Source organism: Lepisosteus platostomus, chromosome 3, assembly GCF_059453375.1.
Source record: "Lepisosteus platostomus isolate fLepPlt1 chromosome 3, fLepPlt1.hap1, whole genome shotgun sequence".
Lineage (NCBI taxonomy): Eukaryota > Metazoa > Chordata > Actinopteri > Semionotiformes > Lepisosteidae > Lepisosteus > Lepisosteus platostomus.
This window is the reverse complement of record NC_142613.1, coordinates 71,981,792-72,004,114: the sequence shown is the minus strand read 5'-3', so window position 1 is coordinate 72,004,114 and position 22,323 is coordinate 71,981,792. Positions and strand designations below refer to the sequence as shown.

The window sequence follows — 22,323 nt, the reverse complement described above, 5'->3', positions numbered from 1 at the left end:
ATGAAGTGTTTTCTAACCTAATAGGGAATTTGCATGTTATAGACTAACGTTAACTGAAAGTTGTCCATTTCTTTACATTACGTTATAATTACTTGTTTGGTATATGAGGTGTCTTTTCATTTTCTAAAAACATTTTTTGGGGAAATTTACAAAGGTTCAGAATAAGTATTTCAAAGTAATGTTTTATAAATTCTTAAAAACATTTTGGGGAGTATTTCTTTTTCTTTTTTACTGATTCTATACAGGTCATAGTGTCATATTTCACATTACATGTCACTGTGGATGTGTAAGTGCAAAAGACAAAATCAACAGATGTCATTTTTGTGAGTGTGTACAACATTCCTTAAAATGTGCCCTTTTCTCACTGGGAACTGAGACCTCAGAGACTCTTTTTGTCCCCCTAAATTTACAGTATTTCATTCAATGTGGCAGCTGACTCCCTTAAACATGCTCTGATTCTGTTGACATGTTTCACAAGGTGTGCTCTTATCCATTCAGGAATTTGCCTTTCAGTTTGCAAGAGCGAGGTCTTACTCATGATTTTTTTTTGTGATTTGGAAAAATTGATGGCACTGATGTGATTGTGCTATGAAATTACAAGAGTCATGGATTCAGCAAAGACGGAGGAGTTCCAGTTAGGTTTCCCTTTCTTCTTTGGGTGTTTGTATGGATTTGGTGGTCTGGTTAGACTCTTGTTTATTATTGGGGGCAGTAATACCTTATTAAGAAGGAAAGTTAGGGATACAGTTGGTTGCTGTTATTGTCACTCCAGACTTAGACCTAGCTCACTGTTCCTCAGGCTGTGACAACAGTCTGTCCTCTCTGGGCAGCCAGGTCTGCCTGTGTCGCCCAGTTTCTATGGCCAGGCTGTGGTCACTGAGTCTGTACTTTTCAGGGTCTGTTTTGTTTTGCTGTTTCTTATCTTGGGCAAATATTCGGCTAGTATGTATTGTCTGTTTAGGGTTCTGTAGCATTCCAGTTTATGTTGTGTTTGTGTGTGTGTGACACTGGTTAGTGTCGGTGTGGCTTGGGTCAGTGAGCCTCAGGAGCAGCTCTGTTTTGGGCTCAGCTCTTGGCTCAGCAGGGCTTTGTGGTGGAAGGAATTTTGGTCGCTGTTTTTTAATAGTACCCAATACTTTAATACTCTTTTCTGTATGTTTATCAATAGTGGGTACTGGCCTAATTCGGCCCTGCACCCATTGTTAGGTGTTTTTCTCTGCACATGGAGGATGTTTCTACAGATCTCCGTGTGCAGAGTTTCTGTGGGGTGTTTGTCCCATTGAGTGTAATCCTGGTCTGTGAGGGGACCCCACACTTCACTGCTGTATAGGGCAATGGGTTGGATTTTTGGAGCCAGATTCTTGTTGGTGGGTTGATGTTGAAGAGCCTACTTCTTATTGCGTAGAAAGCCCTGAGTGCCTTCTCCCTCAGTGCCTTCACTGCCAGGTCAAAACTCCCAGATGAGCCGATGGTGAGACTGAGATATGTGTAGCTGTGTATATGTGTTGTTGTTGAGTGTGAATTTGTACTGGTCTGGCTTTCTTCCGGAAAACCATAACTCTGATCTTGTCCAGATTGACTATGAGCGCCCAGGTCTGACAGTACTGCTCCAGCAGTGCCAGGTTCTGCTGCAGCCCCTGTTCTGTGAGAGACAGCAGGACCAGGTCATCTGCATAGAGCAGGAACTTGATTTCTGTGTCATGTAGTGTGAGACCAGGAGCTGCAGACTGTTCCAACATTCCTGCTAATTTGTTGATATACTGTAGATATTGAACAGTGTTGGGCCCAGGCTGCAGCCCTGTCTCACCCCACGGCCTTGGGTGAAGAATTTGGTCCTTTTTTTTTCCAATTTTCACTGCACATTTGCTCTCTGAATACATTGATTTAATTATGTCATACACTTTGCCCCCTATGCCAATCTGGAGTAGTTTATAAAACAATCTTTCATGCCAAATCAAATCAAATGCTCTTTTGAAATCGACAAAGCAGATACAAATTTTTCCTTTGCCTTTTTGGTGGACATGTTTGTCGATCAGTATGTGTAGGGTGTAAATGTGATCAGATGTGTGGTGGTCTGGTAAGAAGCCAATCTGACTCTTGCTCAAGACACTGTGTTCGGTAAGAAAGGGCAGTATTCGTGTATTCAGGATACTGCAGAATACCTTCCCCAGGTTACTGTTCAGACAGATGCCCCGGTAGTTGTTGTTATCGAGTCTGTCTCCACTCTTATAGATGGGCGTGATCAGTCCTTGGTTCCAGGCCTCGGGAAAACATCCGGCTGTCATGATGAGATTGAAGAGTTTGAGCGGGGCTTGTTTGCTACTGTGTCTCCGCATCTCATTGTTAACTCCATCTTGGCCACAGGCTTTGCGTGGTCTGAGGGCCTGGAGTTTGTCCAGTAGCTCCTGCTCAGTGATTGAGGAGTCTAAGGGGTTTTGGTTGTCTTTGATAGCCAATTCCAAAATTAAGAGTTTTTCATACAGTATATGGTGTTTTGGTATGATTGATTTGCATTTGTTTGCAGAGCTTTTGATAGAGATTTTCAAAGTATGTTTGCCAGATTGTTCCATTTTGGATGGCCAATTCTTCTGGTTTTGATTTATTTAAATTGTTCCACTTCTCCCAGAAACAGTTCTGATTTAGTGATTTCTGAAAGTCATTTGTTTTTGTATGTGTTTCTTTTCTTTTTCAGTGTGTGTTTGTAAAGTTTTACCATTCATGATAGTTGAGGCACAGATCTGTGTTGTGTGGTTGTGTTTTTGATTTGAGAGTTTTCGTAGTGTATTTCTGATGTTTTTGCACTCTGTATCAAAACACTTTTCTTTTGCTTTTGTTTTTGATTTTGGAGAATCACCTGTGTTTGTAAAAGAAATACATTGTCTGCTTGTAAATTAAGTTGAGTTCCTTATAATTAGATCTAGACAGATTTATCTTTTTAATGGTAGTTTACCCACCTAACAGTTTTCAGACTCCTAAGCAACAAATACTCCACACAGATATTCTGGTCATCTGATTTGTCAAGTCAATATATTATTGACAAATACCTTTTCTACAAATACAAACTCTGCGCTTTGCCTTTTTTATTTTAAATTCTATAGTTTGGATGTTGAAAATGAGGGGGAAGTGTGAAGTGTCTCCAGTCTTTTAATTTGCCTTGTCATGCTCCTACAGAAACGGATATTCTTCTGTGAGCTAAAAGAGACTGCCCAGGAAGTGTCAAAGAGCAAATCTCCTGGCATCGATGGCCTCCTAAGAACATAACAGAAAATACAAACAAGAGGAGAGCATTCAGCCCAGTTAGCTTGTTTGTGAGTTAGTAGCTAATTCATCCAAGAAAGTCATTCAGTCATTTCTTTAGGGATTATGTTTTAACAAGGCCAGATAAATTGTTCCATAATCCCATCCTTAATCTTATCAGATGTTTTATGCCAGTTTACTTGTAATGAGAGATATTGCTTTTTACGGATGAGATAGTATTAATAAATATAATATAAGATAATATTCCCCTTATATCCCTATAATTGAAAAAAGACTGTGTCTATTGCTTTGACACCTCTATGACTTGCTCTGATGCCAGCCTCTGTGCTGTCTGGATATGGGTGTTTACTGTGTGTGTAAAACAGTGTCTTTTGATTTCAGTTTTTAACTCATTCCCACTTAATTGCTGCTTTGGTCCAGTGACCTGTGCTTCTCTTGACCTTAAAGAGGATTGTCAGTAACTCTCAGGATTTTAAGTACTTGAATAAGGTCCCCTCACACGCGTCTAGGTTTAAGACTAAAAACATTAATTTCTATTAATTTGTCAGAGTAGGACCTGGAGTATAGCTAGTTGCGTGTCTTTAGACAGATTCCAAAGCATTGATGTCTGTTTGGTAGGGCAGATGTACAACAGTGATCAAGACCATGTGCAATATTCTAAATGAGGTCTTGCTAATACATTTTTGTATTTTTGCAATTTAAAATAACATCCATTGATCTAAGTCCTAGACATCTAGCTAACTAGCTAACTCGTAAAACGAGTTTTGTTTTTGAATGTTGTACATGGAAGAATGATAGTTAATATAAACACCTACATTTTTCCCCATTTCCAGATATTTCTTTATATGTTGTTTTTAAAGTTAACATTTTTGTCATGTACATATAATACTGTGCTTGTATAAACATTTAATTTCATTTGCCAGATATTTGCCCAGTTCTAAATTTCTGACATCTTTCTAAAATTTCTTTTCTTCAGTGTTTTCAATCATTTTAATGTTGAAAGAGTTCAGTTAATGGTCTGTAAATAATATCTCTCATTTTGATTGGTATAATTGGGAGGATACCATGATGAAAATGGATCACAGTCCCAAAGGGAATCAGATTTAGACACAAGGTTGAGACTCTTAATCTCTGTCACTTGAGGACTCTTAACACTCTTAGTTTTAAATTCCTTACTATTGTGAATACTCCACAGCAATGACATTTGTGTGACCGCATGTGTGGTCAGAACATAGACAGGTGCCATAATATGGAAAATACATGACGATTACAGTTTTGAACTTTGTGTACTGTACATAATGCAATATATTTTCAAGGAAAAACTGTAACATATTTATTTTCATATTTTAAATACAATTTTATTTGGTTTAGCACAATTTAGAGCAACATTTACAAAGGAAGTTGAGTGAATTTTCAGAATATAATTAAAAATCAACAGAAAATGCAGACTTTTGTGACTTAGCTGGTACAATTATTTATTTTAACTTACATGAGTGCCCCTCCTTCACCACTATGTCTCTGGAGAAGCTTGGTAATTTTTTGAACAAACGTCTGATTGTTGAAGCAAAAATGAGCACATACAGACATTTATTAATGATTGTGGAAATATTGATTAGACAGATGCATAATGGAGAAAAGGCCAAAATGCCCGCAAGACAGACTTGAGCTTAATCTTTTAAAAATATTTATTTTTAGATTTTTTTACCTTCATTCAGAGAAAATAACGGTTCTTTAAAACAGCCAAGCTAAGAAGGTTTTGCTTTTTTGGTGGAAATTGAATCTCCAAGCTTCACACCACTTGTAAAGCACATCCGTTAAGAGTTTGTTGTGGCCTTTGTGGACTAGACCTTGTGGTAGTAGCAGGTGCTGCAGTGGCAGTCAGTGTGGTTCTCCAGCTTCATGTTGTCCATCATGACAATCTAGGAAAACAAGTCAACAGCCCAGTGTCAGTCAGGCTTCAGTGAATTTAGGAAACAAATTCCAGATGAAAGATTTAAAATGAAACACACAAAACGCTTTTGGAAAAAAAAATCCAACCATTTTTTTTTTAGATCAACGTCTGCATGCGTACACTTTCATGAGTGTACAGGATTGTACCGTGATACTGAACGAAAGCTTAGAGACGTGCTGATAAAAAAAGGAATTCAAAGCCTTTTACGCAATCGAACGAGCAAGATTTACCCAGCAGTAAATCTTTGTTCTGAAACGAGATACTGGTTCCACATCTGGCAGAGGGCTAAGCTGTTTACCAAAACATAAAAGCCTAAGTGTTACAGTAATTCTTAAGCAGTGATTCTGTTATTTCCCGTATTTACCTCTCGCTGGAGTACGTCGGTGAAAAAGAAGGCTCTTACCCTCTTGACTTCTTTTGCCACGCAGCATGTTGCCTCAGATGTGATGTTCTTAGGAACCAGCATGGTCTTTTTGGACCTCATTGGAGTGGGGTAAGCTCTGGAGAAGCAGCAGCCCATACACTGGTAGATAGGAGTCCCAGGCCGTGAGAAGTACTCGTTTTTCTTCAGTTTGCATTCCTGGCAGCCTGTTTTAAAATCGTCAGTTTCACTTTCTGTATGCCAAAATGTGTCCCTTGTCTCTCTTGAACTGCCTTTATAAGCCTACCTTTCTCTATGAGGCTTTCAACACTTTTGTCTTCAACTTAGCTTTCATATTCCCTTCACAAATGTATTTTTACAGGTTTCAAAATAAATGTCCCCCTGCAAAAACTGTAGAACTGGGACATTTGAAAGGAAAACTATGGGATATTTTAAAAGGCTTTTAAAAGGCATTTTAAAAGGCTATTTATGAAAGCCAATGAGGAGCCAATGGTGCAGAGCGACCACCTGTGTGATTATGACTAAATGCCTCTAAGTGAGAATCCCGCCTAAGCTTTACCTACAGCTTTCATAGATAGAGGATTTTTTCAGTGTCTGAATTTTGAAGAGGAACTTACTGTATTTGCATAACCCAAAACCCAATACTTGCTGTTATAGTATTTCGTTTTGTTTCCAGACTGTAAATGTTCTTATTTCAATATTGTACATATGTGATATGGGGGAAAGTGAACTCATGCAGGAAATAGCAGCTGGTTTCTGAAATGAGCTGTACATTGTTGGGATGTCTTCAACAACTAGACTAAGATTTTTTCGGATCTAGAGTTTCCTTATTAGAGGAAAGGCTTCAGGTTAATGCACTTGAATTATTAACATCTTTCGTATACAGTATTTTAAACAAATTACAATTATATCCATGGTTTGTTTGTCAACTCCTAAATTCAGCCCATCACGCAAATTATATTTGGAAAACTGTAGAATTATCATAGATTAAGCTGACTTTCAGTACATATTTTTAAATAGGAGACTACCATTAATAGGGGAGTAGGGTTTCCAGATTTCTGGAGTAAACCCAGTAATGTTTTCAGTAATCTAACAGATTCTGTAAAGGTTTTAAAACAGTTGACATTACTACTGTATGTATAGTAACACACAACAATTTCTTTTTTGTTTTGTTAAGAGAACCTTAGCCAAACAATGAAAATCTTTACTTGCTGGTATCAAAAATAATATACAGTATTTAGTAATGCAAAGTCATAAAATGACCTTAATAACTTCAGCATCACTTACAGATTCAAGTTACACTCTTACTAATGGATTACGTGTGGGATTGTCTAACTAAATTTGTGGCAGCCTAGACTCTAGACATTCAATTCAGCTTAAACATAAGATGTTTTCTTTAAATTTTCAATACTGAACAAACTACTTCTAATAGCTCCCCATCAAAGCAGATTCTTTGTTTAGAAGGTAAAGAGTAAAAACAAATGTTACTGTGTTACTTTGATGAGCTTCACCAGTGAACTATATACCTTTGCTTTAAAAAATAGTGCTTCATTCAGTTTGGAATTTCAGCATAATGACTGCCTGTGAAAGTAAATTGCTTAGCTGGGTGATAGGAAGCAAGGACATGGTGCTGTATAATCTTATTTTGTGAAGAGATTTTCCAAAGAACTTTGAAAGGAACCTTGAACAGTGCAGAAACTTCAAAACTCACATTGAGGAATAGTAAATCACAACAATTGAACGAGTTTTCCGTTACCCTGGACTGGGGAATCCTGTGCCTCCTGGTATTCATTTCAGATGAGTTCTTAATTTACAGCTAGTTTATTTCAATTTACTATTTGACATATTATTAATTTTGCTTTCTGCTCTTTGAGCATTACATTGTTATTCATATCAACCCTGTAATGATTTCTGAGTAACAGGGCTCGCCTTATTCGCCTTAACACAGTGTGTTATCTGAGATTTAATAACCTGACCTTCTGCAGAAGTTAAAAAAGCTCATTGTTTGGATGTTCGATAAGTATCATCCTCACTTGTCTGTTTGTCATAAAGTCATCATCAAATTGATAACTGTTTAGACAGAAATAAGGGAAAGAAATGCTTAGTCAGCTGTGGAGAGATATAAGGTTCTATACTGGAAGTAGAGTGTTTTGGGAAGCAAGTACTGAGTGCAGAAAGGATAAGCCTAAACAAGCCTGGGTATCAGTTAACACTAACGATTACAAGTTCAGTCAGAGTGAGAATTCGCAGGCACGCGTCCCCCAGAAGTTGAGTTTGGAGTTATGATATTCCACCATCAGTTTTTCTGAGGCAGTGTCTAATGCAAATCACAAACTTTTTTTTTACAACGCACATAAAACATTTTACTTGAATTCACTCGTTGACCCTGCACCATCATCATTATAAAATAATAATAAGGTTAAAATATAATTTTCAAATATAAAAGAGAAATAAAAATCGGCACACGTCAAACAACACATCATGTTATCGCCATGAAAGAAAGAACTTGCCTTGTGTCATCTCTCCGTTTGGATAAGAATATAAAATGTGAAACATCACTGACAACACAACCAGGGACACTCCAAGAGATTTCCGGTCGCAAGTCATCCTCTCTGTAAGGGTGCAGATAAATGGTAATTACTGACCTTTTAATTTATAAATGCCCCCTTGCTGTTTCTTCAAACTTAATAAGGAAGAAAGAGAGACGCGCACAGTGTATCTCCACACAGTAGGTATTTCTGTGAGCATATAACTGCCCTTCTTTTTTTAATGAAAACACCCTTCTTTACTGAGATTTCCTCCTGTTTCTTAGACTCTGGGGTGTACTTTTTCCTGTATCTGTGCTGAGATTCAGTTGGTGGAAAAAGAAACAGAGTGATTTTAAATAGTGAGCTCTAATGCACAGACATAGGGCTTTCCAGTTGTTTTGGCTGGAAAAGGCCTTTCCATGAGGGAACGTGACAATAAAAGAAAAATCAAACGGAACTCCCTAATTATGATTGAGAGCTACCATCATGCTTGCAAAAACTTCAGACCTGCACATCAACAAAGCTAGATCCAATATATTGCCAAAGAGTGCTGATCATACACCGCTAAAATTAGGCTAAGAACTTTCCTTTTGTTTCCGAAGACCCTTTGTTTTTGTAAATCCATTAAATATTTTTTAATTTGATTCCCTGTGATTAAAAATAACATGAAAAACATATTCCAGGCACTGAAAGATTTTTATGTAGTAAAAGTTAGATATCTCATTCTTACGTATTTACCAATTATAAAAAAATACTAAAAATAACTTCCGATTAAAGAACTCTCAATTTAATGACTAATCGAATTCATGCATTTAAAAAAAGTAGTTTTTGATTAGTGTGCACAGATCCCATCATGCTTCAGACAGATCTTTTGAGTGCTTGGAAAGCCTTAGGTCAGAGAAAAAAATGCTGTTTGTTTCCATTTTGGAATCAGCATTTATTACAGTGCACTCTGTAAAGAAAAAAAAATTAGAACGATTACATGTTCATAAAATGTCCAAATCAATTTCATTGTTTTCCAAAAAGCATTTTACCTTTTTCAGCTGCAGACTTCCTGCGCTTCACTTCAGATCAATAACTTCTGTGCTGCTCTCTGTGAGATCACTCAGACTGAAGAGCAGTGAGGCTTTATATGTCCAAAACCATGGCTACATATGCCCTTGGGATTAGACAAAGCTTTGAGGTCTTACCACTGATCCGTGTGATTTTTGTATCACTTTTCATCCTTGATGTCTCCAGACTGGAAAAAGCACACATGCCATAATAACATCAATGCTTTGTTTTTCCAAAACAGGTTTCTCATTATAATTGTAGTTAATCAAGGTTTTAAGGATGGAACTGACCAATTATTGCTGAGGAGTACAAATATATTTGCTGGTAAGGAACATTTCATTAGATTAGTTGCGACTTTTAAAAATAAAACATCACCTCCAGACAGCTGAAGCTTTTATGTCGTCTATTTCTACTGATACAGTCTAAAAGCCCAGTGCATTCATGGCAAAAGTGGGGTACTACTGACCATTGGTTGATCTGATGCTCGAAAAGGCCATGAACTTTTAGTTTTACACACTCAAAACTATCACATTTTATTGTTATGGTATTGTTAACATTTTCTTAAAAGCCCCCCCTCCCCAACAGCCACCCCCCAAAAAAAATATTATTGTGTGAGAAAGAAACTGTAAAAATATGTCCTGAAACAAACACTCTAGAGCAAATGCATCATTATTTTTTGCAGTCATAATAAGATTCCATCTAGATCTTTTGATGCTTAGTAGTTAAGTGATCTGAGGATTTCTGCCTACAATTAGGCAGAAGCAATAGTTTCTACTGTCAGGTCATTCTTTTGAGTCTGGGACTGATTCTTGGGTGCAATACCTTTTTTTCTGCATTATAGCTGCTAAAATTGTGTTTGGTATTCTGAATGTGTTCTTACTAGTGCATTGTGAGCACAACAGCCCTGGATTCCATTTCTACTCTTTTAACTATATGGTCTATAATCTGCTTGCCCCTTTCCCTACATTATCTAGACGATTAAAATGACGTGTCCACATACCCAAGTCTTTTTCCCAGATCTGTTTTTCAAACTCAGTTTTCCCCTACTTGCTAGAGTTTAATTTTGCCACCCATACAGTATGTACTGTAGCACTCTGCTCTCGTCTTCATCAAATGTGATCCTCCAGGTGTTTGCCTAGTTGTGAATTTGTAAAAACATTTAGGAATGTTCTTTTTTACACTGCAGTATTTATAGTTTGCTAATCCTTACTTTTCTATTATATGCACATTTCACTATTTTACTCATGTTGCCAAATCTAGAGTCTATATAAATAAAGTTCTAAGTTTGGTAGAACAGTGGTCCTAATACAGAACCCCTATGGTACTCCGGTCATTACATCTAACCCACTGGACCATTCACACTTTCTGTTTGTTCCTTAGTAAATATTAACCAATTCAGAGATCAAACACACACATTCCCTCAATTACATGCCACTTGCAATCTGAGAATTCAGAACATTTTCTGAAGACTGTGTAGAGGGGATGTGGGCAAGACTGAGGTGTAGCTATCTATGCCCAAATAAATACAAAATACAAGGTAAGACACAGGCGATCAACCACAGTGATTTACTCTCTGGGTAGTTACTGTAACACCTGGGTAAATCATTAGAACCTCTAGATTAAACCACAAATGGTCAACAATGACTACTCCTAGGGATGTTGCTAGCCAACCTCCAAAGAAAGGAACTGCAGCATAAATAGAGGGACACTAGGACACAAAATAAAAAAAGGGGAGAAATTAAGGAAGAGACAAGAAGAAGAGAAACATCATTGTCATCATCCATTTTTCTCCTCTTCCTTTAAAGCTTGAGCCGTGCGAGAAATCCCTGTTCTGATCACTCCTGGAGACCAGAGCATTACTCCACACGACCCTGTGTCTTATTTCCCGGGATTCTGATTTCATGTAATGTGAAATCTTCAAGATAAAGACATTCCCTCCTATGTTAGTGATGCATTGTTAGAGAAAGGGAACTGGGTCCTGTGTACCTGTGAGCATCCATCTCTTTAGAAAGGGATATTAATCCTGTATAATATCCATTCTTTTTCTATTAAGAAGCAGGTTTTCTTTCTTTGTATCCTGGTGCTAGAGAACTCAATGCTGTCCAGGACCCAGGGAAGTGATTTTGCCCTTCTGTAACTAGCTCAGTGCCAAAGTGCTGTGTTACATTAACCTATGAAATAGTACATCTGGAAAACTTAAAAGACTTAGCATCCCTTCTAATGTGCATCAGGAATTGTGCAGTGTGCTTCAGGAATTGACTCTGGGTTACTGCAGCCTTTTATGGGAAGACGTGACTTATTGCTCATCATACAGCATATGGATTATAAGATGTAGGGCAGCCAGTTACCTTGACTTGACCTCAGTTATGTTAAAGTGTGCTGTACATTGTGGTAACTTTTTATACATTTTATCGCACTCAACAAATTAGAATCTTACTAATGCACCTTAAAATCACAATGTGTTTTACAGTAAAATCAATAGGCAATTAAGAGCCACAAGAAAGATAAGACAAAGGACAAAAGACATCTTGCTCATGGCTCATGCCAGTAGGTTTCTGTTGTAATACAATAGTTTTGCAACTTTCTCCTTGAAACAACTGTGTCCTATTTCGAGGTGGGTTGCAGAAATAGTGCAGATGAGGGAGTTGTCTCATAAGTGTGATTGTAGTTAAATGCATCCTCCTTATTCTAGGAAAGATAAGTAACAGGGAAATATGTGTTTATTAACTCATTTCTCATGATAAGATAGATTTTGAATAGTTTTACTATCGAGGAGAAAACACACATGTTTTGAGGGAAAACAAAATATTTAGTACAATGAAAGTTCTGTTTGACATAGGAAAGTTTTCCTAGGAAAATTGGGACATTCTAGGTGTCATTAGTGTCTGCAAGTTCTGGATGCACAATATGTGTGAGTCAAGGGATTAAAAGGATTTTTTTTCCTGCTCTGTCTCATTGTACCTGGTGTTTTCCACACTTTTGGACAGTATTGTATATGCAGTGTGTTTCTAGTTCGGCGAGATGGCTAAAAGAAAGGTACCGTAAAACAGGAAGAAAACATTCTAATCCCATAATGAAGAGAATTAGTCTCTCTGCACTTATGAATCGCAGACTGGCAAAGTAAATGAAGAAGAATCTGGTTGCAAGATGCTTCCTACTAAGACAGCTCTCAAATATTGCCTGTTGCCATATAAACACTAATCTGGATGCTAAATCTGATACTGTGGAATATGAATAGAGAAGAATCCAATTACTTTCTAGCTTTATGAAAAGGGAAGTAAAGTTAAATAGATGTGGTGGATGCTATAAGGTGCTCAATGCCCATGGTAATGGAAACAGAGCCAAAAAAGAGACCAGAGAAAAACAAAGCAGATCTGAAGACAGGGTTTTGGATTCAGTATTTGGGCACAGGTGGACTCTAGCTTTGTGTGATTCAGTGTGTTTAGAACACAGGGTGTCACTTGCTGAATCTTAATGTTTTTGAGTCACTCTATAGGTTGTGATGCATCAGGCTAGAGATATTAAAATAAACTAGATTTGTCCCCATTTTAGATGCAACCAGGCACAGCTTCCAAGACCAGATGTGGAAGCATATTGTTTTAAACCAGGCAGCTGGTAAACAAGAGGTGAGAGAGTTATGAAGGAGATTGAGTCTGCCTGCTTTTTCTCACACCAGACATTGATGCAATCTCTGTTTATTTTGACTTGTTCACCTTACACCTTGTTCGGTGTAAGTGCACATTGAATCCCCGGCTTCTGATGTAGTTGCTATGGAATTGTACAATTCTCAGACTTCACACCAGTAAGAGCTGTGAAAAAATGTGTTATGGTTTTTCTAGGCCTCCCTCCGCCTGTTTCCTGGAGACACACACACAGAGTTGAAACAAAAAGCGAAAAATTTCCAGAGGGAAAAATTCAATGTCAATGAGCCACGTAATTATTCTGCTTCTACTTAAATGGCAGAATTATTAGAAACAGAATACGAGAAGTAGTAGTTACTGCAGTTAATGCTTTAGCAGGCAATTAAACGGCTAATAGATACGGATGGTGACTAAGATAAAACTAGTGGTGGATATTGTAGCGCAATGTGGGGCGCTTTAAAGGCTGCTCGGTCCCCTTTACGCAAGGCAGGCTGGGAACAGAGCCTGAGGGGCGGGACTTGGGGAACCGGGCTATGAGGGGGTGGAGTCAGTGAGGCGGGCTCTTCCCTTCTCATTTGTGTTGGTGTGGATGTAGCGCTGTAATCTCTGTCCCTGTCAATGGTTCCGGTTAATTAATGTGTTGTTTAACCCCTTTCCTGAGTCCTACGGCTGCTCCATTCTGTACCGAAACCCGCGGTCGTTACAATATTGTAACGCCCTCTCCCGGTGGTGAGGAGGAAGCGCACCTAGGCACTCATGGTACCGCAAAGCAGGCTGGGAGTTGTAAGCGGGGGGGAGTCTGAGGGTCCGCACGATGATCAGCAGCTGACCCTGCATATGTAAATAGTATTATAGTAGTTTTAGTGTCCTGTGTAGCTTTATAAGTGTATAGCCTGTTGTTAATGAGTTACCACCCTAACGATGTGTATGTCGGTCTCATCATGTGTGTGTATATCCAGTGTTTGATTTTTGTGTGGTTTCGATGGTAGAATAAAGTAGTCGTTTGGTTTGCTATTTCGTCTCCACTTGTCCTTTGTCCTGTGGGAACTTGAAAACAATACAATATTATGCAGCATTCTGAAGACACAGGGAAGATTTAAGGGGTTGGGATACTGCACTGTACATCAAAAACAGCATTTAGACCTAATGTAGATGGAACCAGAATTTAACAACGTGTAGGGGTTAGACATAAAAAGCAATTAAAAAGTGTATTGTGAGGTGTTACATACTACGTAAGCCCATTAGCACCACAGACAAATAAAAATAATGTTTTTTGCTTTCAAACAAGATTGTCACGACTATAGCCCCCCCCCTCCTTAAGGGTGCTCCAGCCCTTTCACTAAAGACTTCATTCCATGCACCTGCGCCCTATTCCCTGCCCACCTTATAAGCCAGGCGCTGACGCTCTTCCGGGCTCTGCTCTGATTTCCATATCGTGCGAGTCCGGGACCAGGAAGCGCCTGGTCCCGTTAAGGTTTTAACCTCGGTTCCCGTTCCTGTTCCCCGTCCGCCGGTTCCGACCCGGCCTTCGTGGTTTTTAATTCTTGTTCTGATGGATCTCCTGGTTTTGGACTTACTCGTGTGTTTTGGATTTTCCCTAAGGATTACTCTTGGATTGTTCGCCTCGGCCACACCTCCCTCGTGCACCAGCGCACCTTGGACACGCCCCCCTGTCTTCAGCCCCGTTTTCCTGCATGACGTTTCCCCAGTGTTTCCCCACTCCGTCGGACTGTGTCGTCCGCATAGGGTCCGGAAAGAACTGTTCGTTACAAAGATGATTTTGCATTTTAGCACAGTATGTTTTTTTGTAATGACAGCACATACAATCTACCAATATCTTTGTTGGAACTGTGGGTCTATACTTCCTGACAATGTGTAACCCTGCAAAATGCGCACAAACTTACTTTCCCCCGCTGTTGACCACTCTGTTTTGTTACACAAGCTTGGGTTTGAGGTTGGCTTATGTGGAACCGTCCTTAAGCGGTTTACTTCATATTTAACTAATCGATTTCATTATGTTCAAATATCTTATAATTGTACTGCTTCGTCAATGTCACCAGTTCAATTTGGGGTACCACAGGGATCAGTGCTGGGACCAATATTGTTCTCTCTGTACATGCTGCCACTACGTAGGATAATACGAAAACATAATATTAACTTTCATATGCTGATGACACATTTGAATGATCAAACAACAGCAACAGTAGCAATAAGCTATATAGGTGTTATCTTCAAGTCATTGTAAAGTATCGTGTTCAGTATGTAAGACTAAGCAGCAACCTATCTACGTTTCTCTAGTTTGCATGAAGAATAACATATGTTTGTAAAGCCATCTCATTTCTGCTTTTCACAAATATGGTGAAATTATATGCTTTTAATACTCACTGACAGGGTTTTCTGCTTCATGTATACAAAAGACAGTAACGTGCTCCTTCCTCATTATTTCATTTGCACAAAGAGGAGTTTGAAAATATTCTTCAATTGTTCATAGACAATGCTACTTTGCATGAGACAATATTATTGCATATATTTCACAATGATTATCATTTTAAGACACAGTGTTATCTTGTTTAAACACTATTGTCAAAAGTGACTGACAATATTGTCTCATTTAAAAACAATACGTTATTTTTTTTCCACGGTGCTAACCATCTTCTGTAACATAAAAGACCTCAAAATTAAAACATATATATAACTTAGTCTTCTGTGATTATAACAGAAACACCCAATAGCCAGAACTATTAGGAAAAAAGTAAGAATTTGAAGTTACTGTATTATGGTGTAACGGGAAACATGACTAACAGAGTGTGATATACAGTATATGGCCATGATGGATCCACAACTTTCTAGAGAGACAGGAAAGATGGTGGAAACCCTTCTAGCTTGTCTGGTTCCTTGTTACTAACTGAGCATGGATCTTGTCCAGCTAGTTCTTGAAAGAAGCCAGGTTATCAGCTTGAATAACATGGGTATATTACTCCCCACTTCCACAACCCACTGGTAAAAAAGTGTTTCCTCTTCTTAGTTTTAATTTCATGTCCACAAGTTTCCATGTGTGCCACTGGTTCATGTTTCACTGTTGATTCTGAAGACGTCCACTAGGCTGACTTTGTCATAACATACCTTCTTGAATTCTCCTCACTCAGAGTCTTCTTTACTCAACACTGAAAAGGTTAAGTTATTTTAGCCTGTCAGTGCAGGGAATATGTTTAAGTCCAGGAATGTGTCTAATCTGCCTTCTCTGGACTGATCTTCAAACTGGTTTAGGCAAAATTCAAGGGTAGCCAAACATTTTCAGAGAATTATATATAGATAATGATAACAAACTATAAATATAATGTAGGAACATGGAACTCCCAGAGGTTGTCTATGGTAAAGACTAAAGTGTTTATGATGACATAAATACTGACAATCTGGGGAAGTAAGAAATAAGGTAAACAGAATGTTAGGATATATACATTTAAAGTTGCAGACTTTAAATCGAGGAAGGGTAAGTTAAAATTGTACCCTGTACAAGTGAAGACCACATTTAAAATATTCTTTAACTTTTTGGCCAACACTTAACATGAAAGATGTTCTGAAATCAGGAACAATCCAGGTGGATGCTACACATTGGTGGTGGTGGAGGGGAGTCCCAATTACCTGTAAAGCGCTTTGAGTGGAGTGTCCAGAAAAGCGCTATATAAGTGTAAGCAATTATTATTATTATTATTATTATTATTATTATTATTATTAACAAACACAGTTTGTCTTAAAGGAATGCCCTACACTGACAGACTAAATGCACTGAGCATGTTTGTTAGTGAACCGAGAAGACAACGATCTGACGTGATTCAAGTACTGCATTCGAAACCCTCAAGAGGTTTGACAAAGTCATCCCAATGGCCTTCTTCAGACACAAACCAGAAGACAGAAGTGGAGGCCAGGGGAAAGTGAAAGTATACAGTTACGGTACCTGAGAACGGGGGACATATTTGTCCACAAAAGCCAGTCCCTGTTTGGAAAAAGCGACACAGCCATGTTCTTAAGGAAGATGACACCCTGTTTTGTAAATGGACTAATTAAATCCTTGGATTACGTAGCTACTAGAGGGCCAATGAGGGTGATGGGCTGAGATTGTCCACTCTCATTTGTAACCTGGCATATGGACTTATTTTTATACATACGTGCAAACATGGTTTTCCACTAATAACAATATCAAAACGTTTTCTCCTTTTGTAGGCATAGTAATAGGTCCATTAACTATTATAGTTTATATTATAGACTTTATAGTCTGTAATGTTGATGAAGAATACTGTTAATCTAATTGCCTTATCTTAATAATGTAGGAAGCAATGGAACAACAATAGTCATTACAAAGTTAATCCTGTAACATATTACAGACCAGAAAACATAAACCCACGCATTATCAAGCATTAAACCGATCCTTTGTTTTTTCTTCAAAGACTTTCCAAGTAAACCTTTCAATGAAATAACACAATCTGTCTACATATTATGTTAGTAGTTTCTGCATTTGATGTATTTGTGGTTCCAATAATCTAACTGGAACACTCAGGTTCTGTTTTGTACTGTGAATATGGTTTGTGTTTTGAAGCTGCTGGCTAGACTGTTTAAGCCTGTCAAGTAGTAGCTCTGTGTGCACGCCGATACCTTTCATATGTATGAATATACTAATGCAATAAGCATAATGACACTGGGCATGCACACTGTTGCTTTGATATTTCTTCCTTGCCTTTAACAACAACATCCATGTTTTAATGTTTGCTAGCCAAGAAATTAAAGTAACCTATTTTTTACTTTTCACTACTGAAGAAAGATACAAGATGTGAAGAAGGGGTTAACTGATTCCTTTCTGCATGAGGACTGGACTTCTAAGTAACAGGCTAGAAGTTATGGCAGGAAAGGGGGATAAGTGATAAGGATTCCAGATGCCAGCTAGGAAACCCCAAAGGGACGGAAAACTAACACTGACCATTTGGCCAAAGTCTGTGAAACTGTCCAAATACCGTGACCTCTCCCCTATTACCATAGTAATGAGCTACGTCAGAAGCGGCAGGAAAGGGTTTATAAACTGAAAGGTTTGTACCGGCACTTTGAACAATACTTCGGTTTTGTTGTTCCTTGCCAGAACAAGACTTCGGTTTTATTGTTCCTTGCATGCAATAAACTCATCTGTTTAACTTCATCTCGGGATCCAGACCTTATTTGTGTGTTACAACACTACCAATCAAGCAAGGAAACATTTTACAATAAACCTGCACTGGGAACCCCAGGGTTCTTCATTATTTTCTCACCTGTCCTGAAACTTTCTCTGTAGACAAGAGTCGATATCAGACTGAAAATGACTTTTGAATAACTTTTTGGTGTCATTATTGGGGAAAACTCGAGGACGATTCCTTATCCTCATATTCATTAAGAATGTTGTGAATGAGTGAAAACTAAATTACGAACATTGCTTATTTACTTAACCAATATCATTTCAAGCATCATTGATAAGCGTGACTGATTTGCATGGGTATCTTCTACAGTATGTACAGGTATGAGTCACTCAAAGCAGAAAGCAAAACATGCATCTGGAAGAGAAAACTATTTGTGTATTAGAATTTATTTTTTCTATGCATGATATTTGCATGAATGAACAGTCAACTGAAACAATTAGAAAGAACAGAAACAGAAATATAGGTTTACTGCAGCATAAGCTTGTTCCTGTCCATGAGTGTTTGGGTTTAGGCCGGTAATGCCCATGGTGCAACATTGAGAGGTACTGTATCTCATACAGTAGTTCTGGTCACTGATGGTAGGGGAAAACAGGCTTGTATTGTCCAGTATGACCATTGTATACAATCTTAGCAGGCCTGACATCTCTGTGGACAGATTTGGACACTAATGAGAATGTGAACTGTGGATTATCGGTACCTTGAGTCATAATGAATGTTTATGTTTATACACCACATCCATTTTCTTTTTTTGGTGTTTGGCCTGAGTTGTTTCAGTCTTTTATTTATTTGCCGAAGGGACTGGGATGGAACGGGTTATTCATGGTCCAAAGACAATGGGCAACAGAAGTGTGAGTGTCACTGTCAGTAGTCAGGTTGTGCTGTCACTGACACATGGGAGATCTGTAGGTGTCCCAGAGCAAAGCTAAGCTTGGGTTTCTGGGTTATTTGACAGCTGCTTCCTCCTTAGTCACTGCGTGTGCTGTCAGGCTGGTGCAAGGGATTCTGGGATCTCTTGACCTTCCCACACAAAGTTCTCCTAGAGCAGAACGGCAAGATCTGGAGAAAGAGGATTTGGAAAAGGGGTTCTGAGAAGAGGACAGCAGGGAAGCGTTAACACTGTGGTTTTTTTACAGTTCTATAACTTATACATCCCTCTGTTACAATAAATGTGGCTTTATCCAAGGAAAGGTGTCCTGTGCCTATGGTATGTCTTTGAGATAAGGACCCAGAATAAGGAACCTGTGGAAGAAATGGTTCAATCAAAGGTAACACTGGACTAGATTTTAGGATTTATTTTCTGGAATGTTCTGATATATTACGGTCCACCACCTATTTTGTTAAGTCCCTGCCCAACACCCTGTAGTTCAAATAAACAGTATGTGACAACACGAATGTGTTCAAATGACTCCTAGATCAAAGTCTACCACTGCCTTTTTTGTAATCCTATGATAATTTATTAATGATGTTTTTTAACCCTATGCTAATTTATTAAACCTGTCAATCGGGAATTAAAAGCATTTAAACATTGTTCCTCAACACAACTGAACTGCCCTTTTCCCATTATCAATATGCAAGTTAAAATCCAAATATATACAGTAATTGTATGAATGTTCGGTTCTATTTATATATCTTTCAAAGAGTTATAGTAGTGATAGGTTTTCCAACATGGCCTGATTGTGGAGGTGTGTTGTAAAGCTAATTGCTGAGAAATAAGACTGAAGGCTCCCAACAGCACTCATTAAGGGGTTTACACTGAAACCAAGACCTGTCCACTAACCTTAAACTCAAACTTTATTGCTCATTCATTATTCTCTAAACATCCCTGGAAGTTACACAGGGACCAAATAAAAGCATTGATGCACACTGTCTGAAAGCTTTGTAAAAATTTAGAATTCTCTTTGGCGAATTTGTCAGCAAACTCTATTACAGAGAGAACATTGTTTTCTTTCAGGTGTGACTCATTCTAAAAAATTTGTTTTGTTCTGAGAGCAGCAAAGCCTGTTGGGGGATTTGTTTGAATTAAAATCCATTTCAGGTTCAGTACAAGGACAAAAAACAGCAATTCAGAAGAATTAGTTTCAGAGGAAGTGTGAAGGCTACTGGCTAAGGCCAGCTCAAATAGCCAGGGCCAGAACATTTAAGACCTGCTCAAATACGATATGTTGTAATTATGCAGCTCGGTGTCAAATATACAGTCATCTTTAATTAAATGATTTGTCTCCAGCGCAACCAAAATACAGAAGGCAGGAAAATATCAAAACATTTCAGAGCTAAAAGCTTTTCCAAAGAGATAACAGAATATTTATGGATGTATGACACATCACACAAGCCCTTAAATCACAAGGAAAGAAAGAAGGAAATCTTTTAAATGATAAGTTTTTCACCAGATCCTAATGTGAACATAGGGCTTCCAGTTACAAGATTAGAAAAGCAAGACATGCGATTTTACGTGCTGCCACTGTTAATTAAAACTGGGGGTAAATATATTCACTTTCTTCTTCTGACCATTTTCAATATTTCGTAGGACTACATAGGATAGGAGACTTAACTTTAAAGCAGACCTTGAGTATGAAAAATGCATATTAAAATGAACATTTGGAAGGAGGTTAAACCCTAATTTTTTTAACTGCCTCTTGAACTCTTGTCAGATTTTTAACTTCCCTGCTCCCATCATTAACAGTCTGCTCCCTAATTATAATTTATCTATCCGCTCTCTGACAAAGCTATATACCAGATCAAAGCAACAGAACGACACACTGCAATGTGGGGCTACATGATATCCACTGGGTCCCAGTCTTTCACTGTATCAACATGATAATCTACAGAATAAAAGGGGTGCTGAGTAGGACACCTAGAAGGCTCCAGAGTGGCTTGGCCTTTTTGTATGTACGGGCATGACTTAATTAATCAACGAATCAATCAATCAATCAAGCAATTTTATTTGTATATAGTGTTTTTCAATTCATATAATTATCATAAAACACACATCCAATGCATATTATGCATATCAACTCAAAACCTAATCACCTCTTCAGGCATACCAGTAACATAACTATTTGCAGTTCTTCTCATTTCAACTCACATCAGCCCACTAAAATGTTTTAAACACTTTTTACACTTACCTTCCTTGACAGAATGCTCTCACAGCGACATTGTCTGTCTTGCATTTAAGTCACTGGAGGCTGGTTTACCAGTAAGGACAAGGAGAGAACATAAGTAAGGCATAATTCCTACCTGGGTGCAAAAGAGGAATCTAGTGCAGTTGGTTCCAATTAGGTTCTTCTATAAAGCGTTATAAATAGCAGGAAAAGGCATCTAATGGTTAAGTCAGTCACTCTCTTAGTGCAGGGATAAGTAGAAGTGGTTTAAAAAGATCTAATGATTTGAGTAAGCATAGAAATTATTAAAGCTATTTGGTTTTATTGCGAAGGTGTGTGCCAGTGGTTCAAGATGTATGAGAGGAGAAGTATGGTTTGCTTTCCCAAAGAACTGGTAAGCTAGTGTGTTCCAATGGGAAAGGAGGTAGGAGCCCTCACATGGGATTAATAACTTCAGGTGCTGTTTTAGAGGAAAGGATCTCTGTTGTGGTTTTGACAAAAGGGAAAACTGGGCTCTCCAAGTGATACAGACCGAATAAGGGAGTGACAGTGATGCTATTATAATGGGGTTGGTGTAGCCTCAGGCCCAGCTATTCCATTTCAGAATGTAAATGGAGCTCCAGGTCAAAAAAAGTGCTGCAGTTGCAGCTGACCTTCCAATAGAGGTCATTATACAGCCTCTAACCTCTGTAAATAGCCACAGTGGGTGTCAATTACTTAATCACTGGCTAATTGGTGAAGGGTTGAGAATTAGCAATTAAGATTGAGGTGTAATTAAGCTTTTGCTGGCATACTGTATGAAGGGTGTACATGATAAAAGTAGTGTTTGCTTTTCAATGCTGTTGTTTTGTTGTAAGAATCCGAAAAGACTTAATAAGCCAATAAACCCTCCCGGACTTCACTTCATCTGGGCATATTGAGTTTTTATGTGTGCAGATCCTTGGGACTGTCCTAAAGGAGTGTGGGGTCTGTTATACTTGTCTGTTGGATGGTTAATGTGCAGAGGTCTTCCTCTGCGATGCTACCAGTTAAGAAGAGACGGCCTCACAAACCAAATATCATTGTTTCTAGGTGTGCACCAGAATGGCCTGATATTTTTTGACTTGGAGAATTTAAACCAATGAACATTTATGTGCCATCAATGACTTTTGATGAGTTTCTGATAGGAGGAGATGGGCAAGGTGATCAAGGAG

At 38.3% G+C, this 22,323-nt stretch overlaps 1 protein-coding gene across 1 annotated transcript; it reads right to left on the bottom strand.

The window, feature by feature from the left end:
- Nucleotides 1–4,590: 4,590 nt before the first annotated feature.
- On the bottom strand, nucleotides 4,591–9,299 carry cga (glycoprotein hormones, alpha polypeptide). The gene is made up of 4 exons (XM_088626727.1): nucleotides 9,154–9,299; nucleotides 8,102–8,203; nucleotides 5,613–5,797; nucleotides 4,591–5,177 (listed from the first exon to the last, which is right to left on the bottom strand). The coding sequence occupies exons 2-4, from the start codon at nucleotides 8,196–8,198 to the stop codon at nucleotides 5,100–5,102; spliced, it is 360 nt and encodes a 119-aa protein (XP_088482853.1). The 5' UTR covers nucleotides 8,199–8,203; nucleotides 9,154–9,299; the 3' UTR covers nucleotides 4,591–5,099.
- Nucleotides 9,300–22,323: the final 13,024 nt, after the last annotated feature.

What these genes read in the sequence shown, in the direction of transcription:
- cga (XM_088626727.1), bottom strand. Translation starts at nt 8,198, where the DNA reads ATGACTTGCGACCGGAAATCTCTTGGAGTGTCCCTGGTTGTGTTGTCA. An exon ending in AAACGGAGAGATGACACAAG is followed by an intron (nt 5,798 to 8,101) that starts GCAAGTTCTTTC and finishes ATTTTAAAACAG; the next exon opens with GCTGCCAGGAATGCAAACTG. An exon ending in TGGCAAAAGAAGTCAAGAGG is followed by an intron (nt 5,178 to 5,612) that starts GTAAGAGCCTTC and finishes TTGTTTTCCTAG; the next exon opens with ATTGTCATGATGGACAACAT.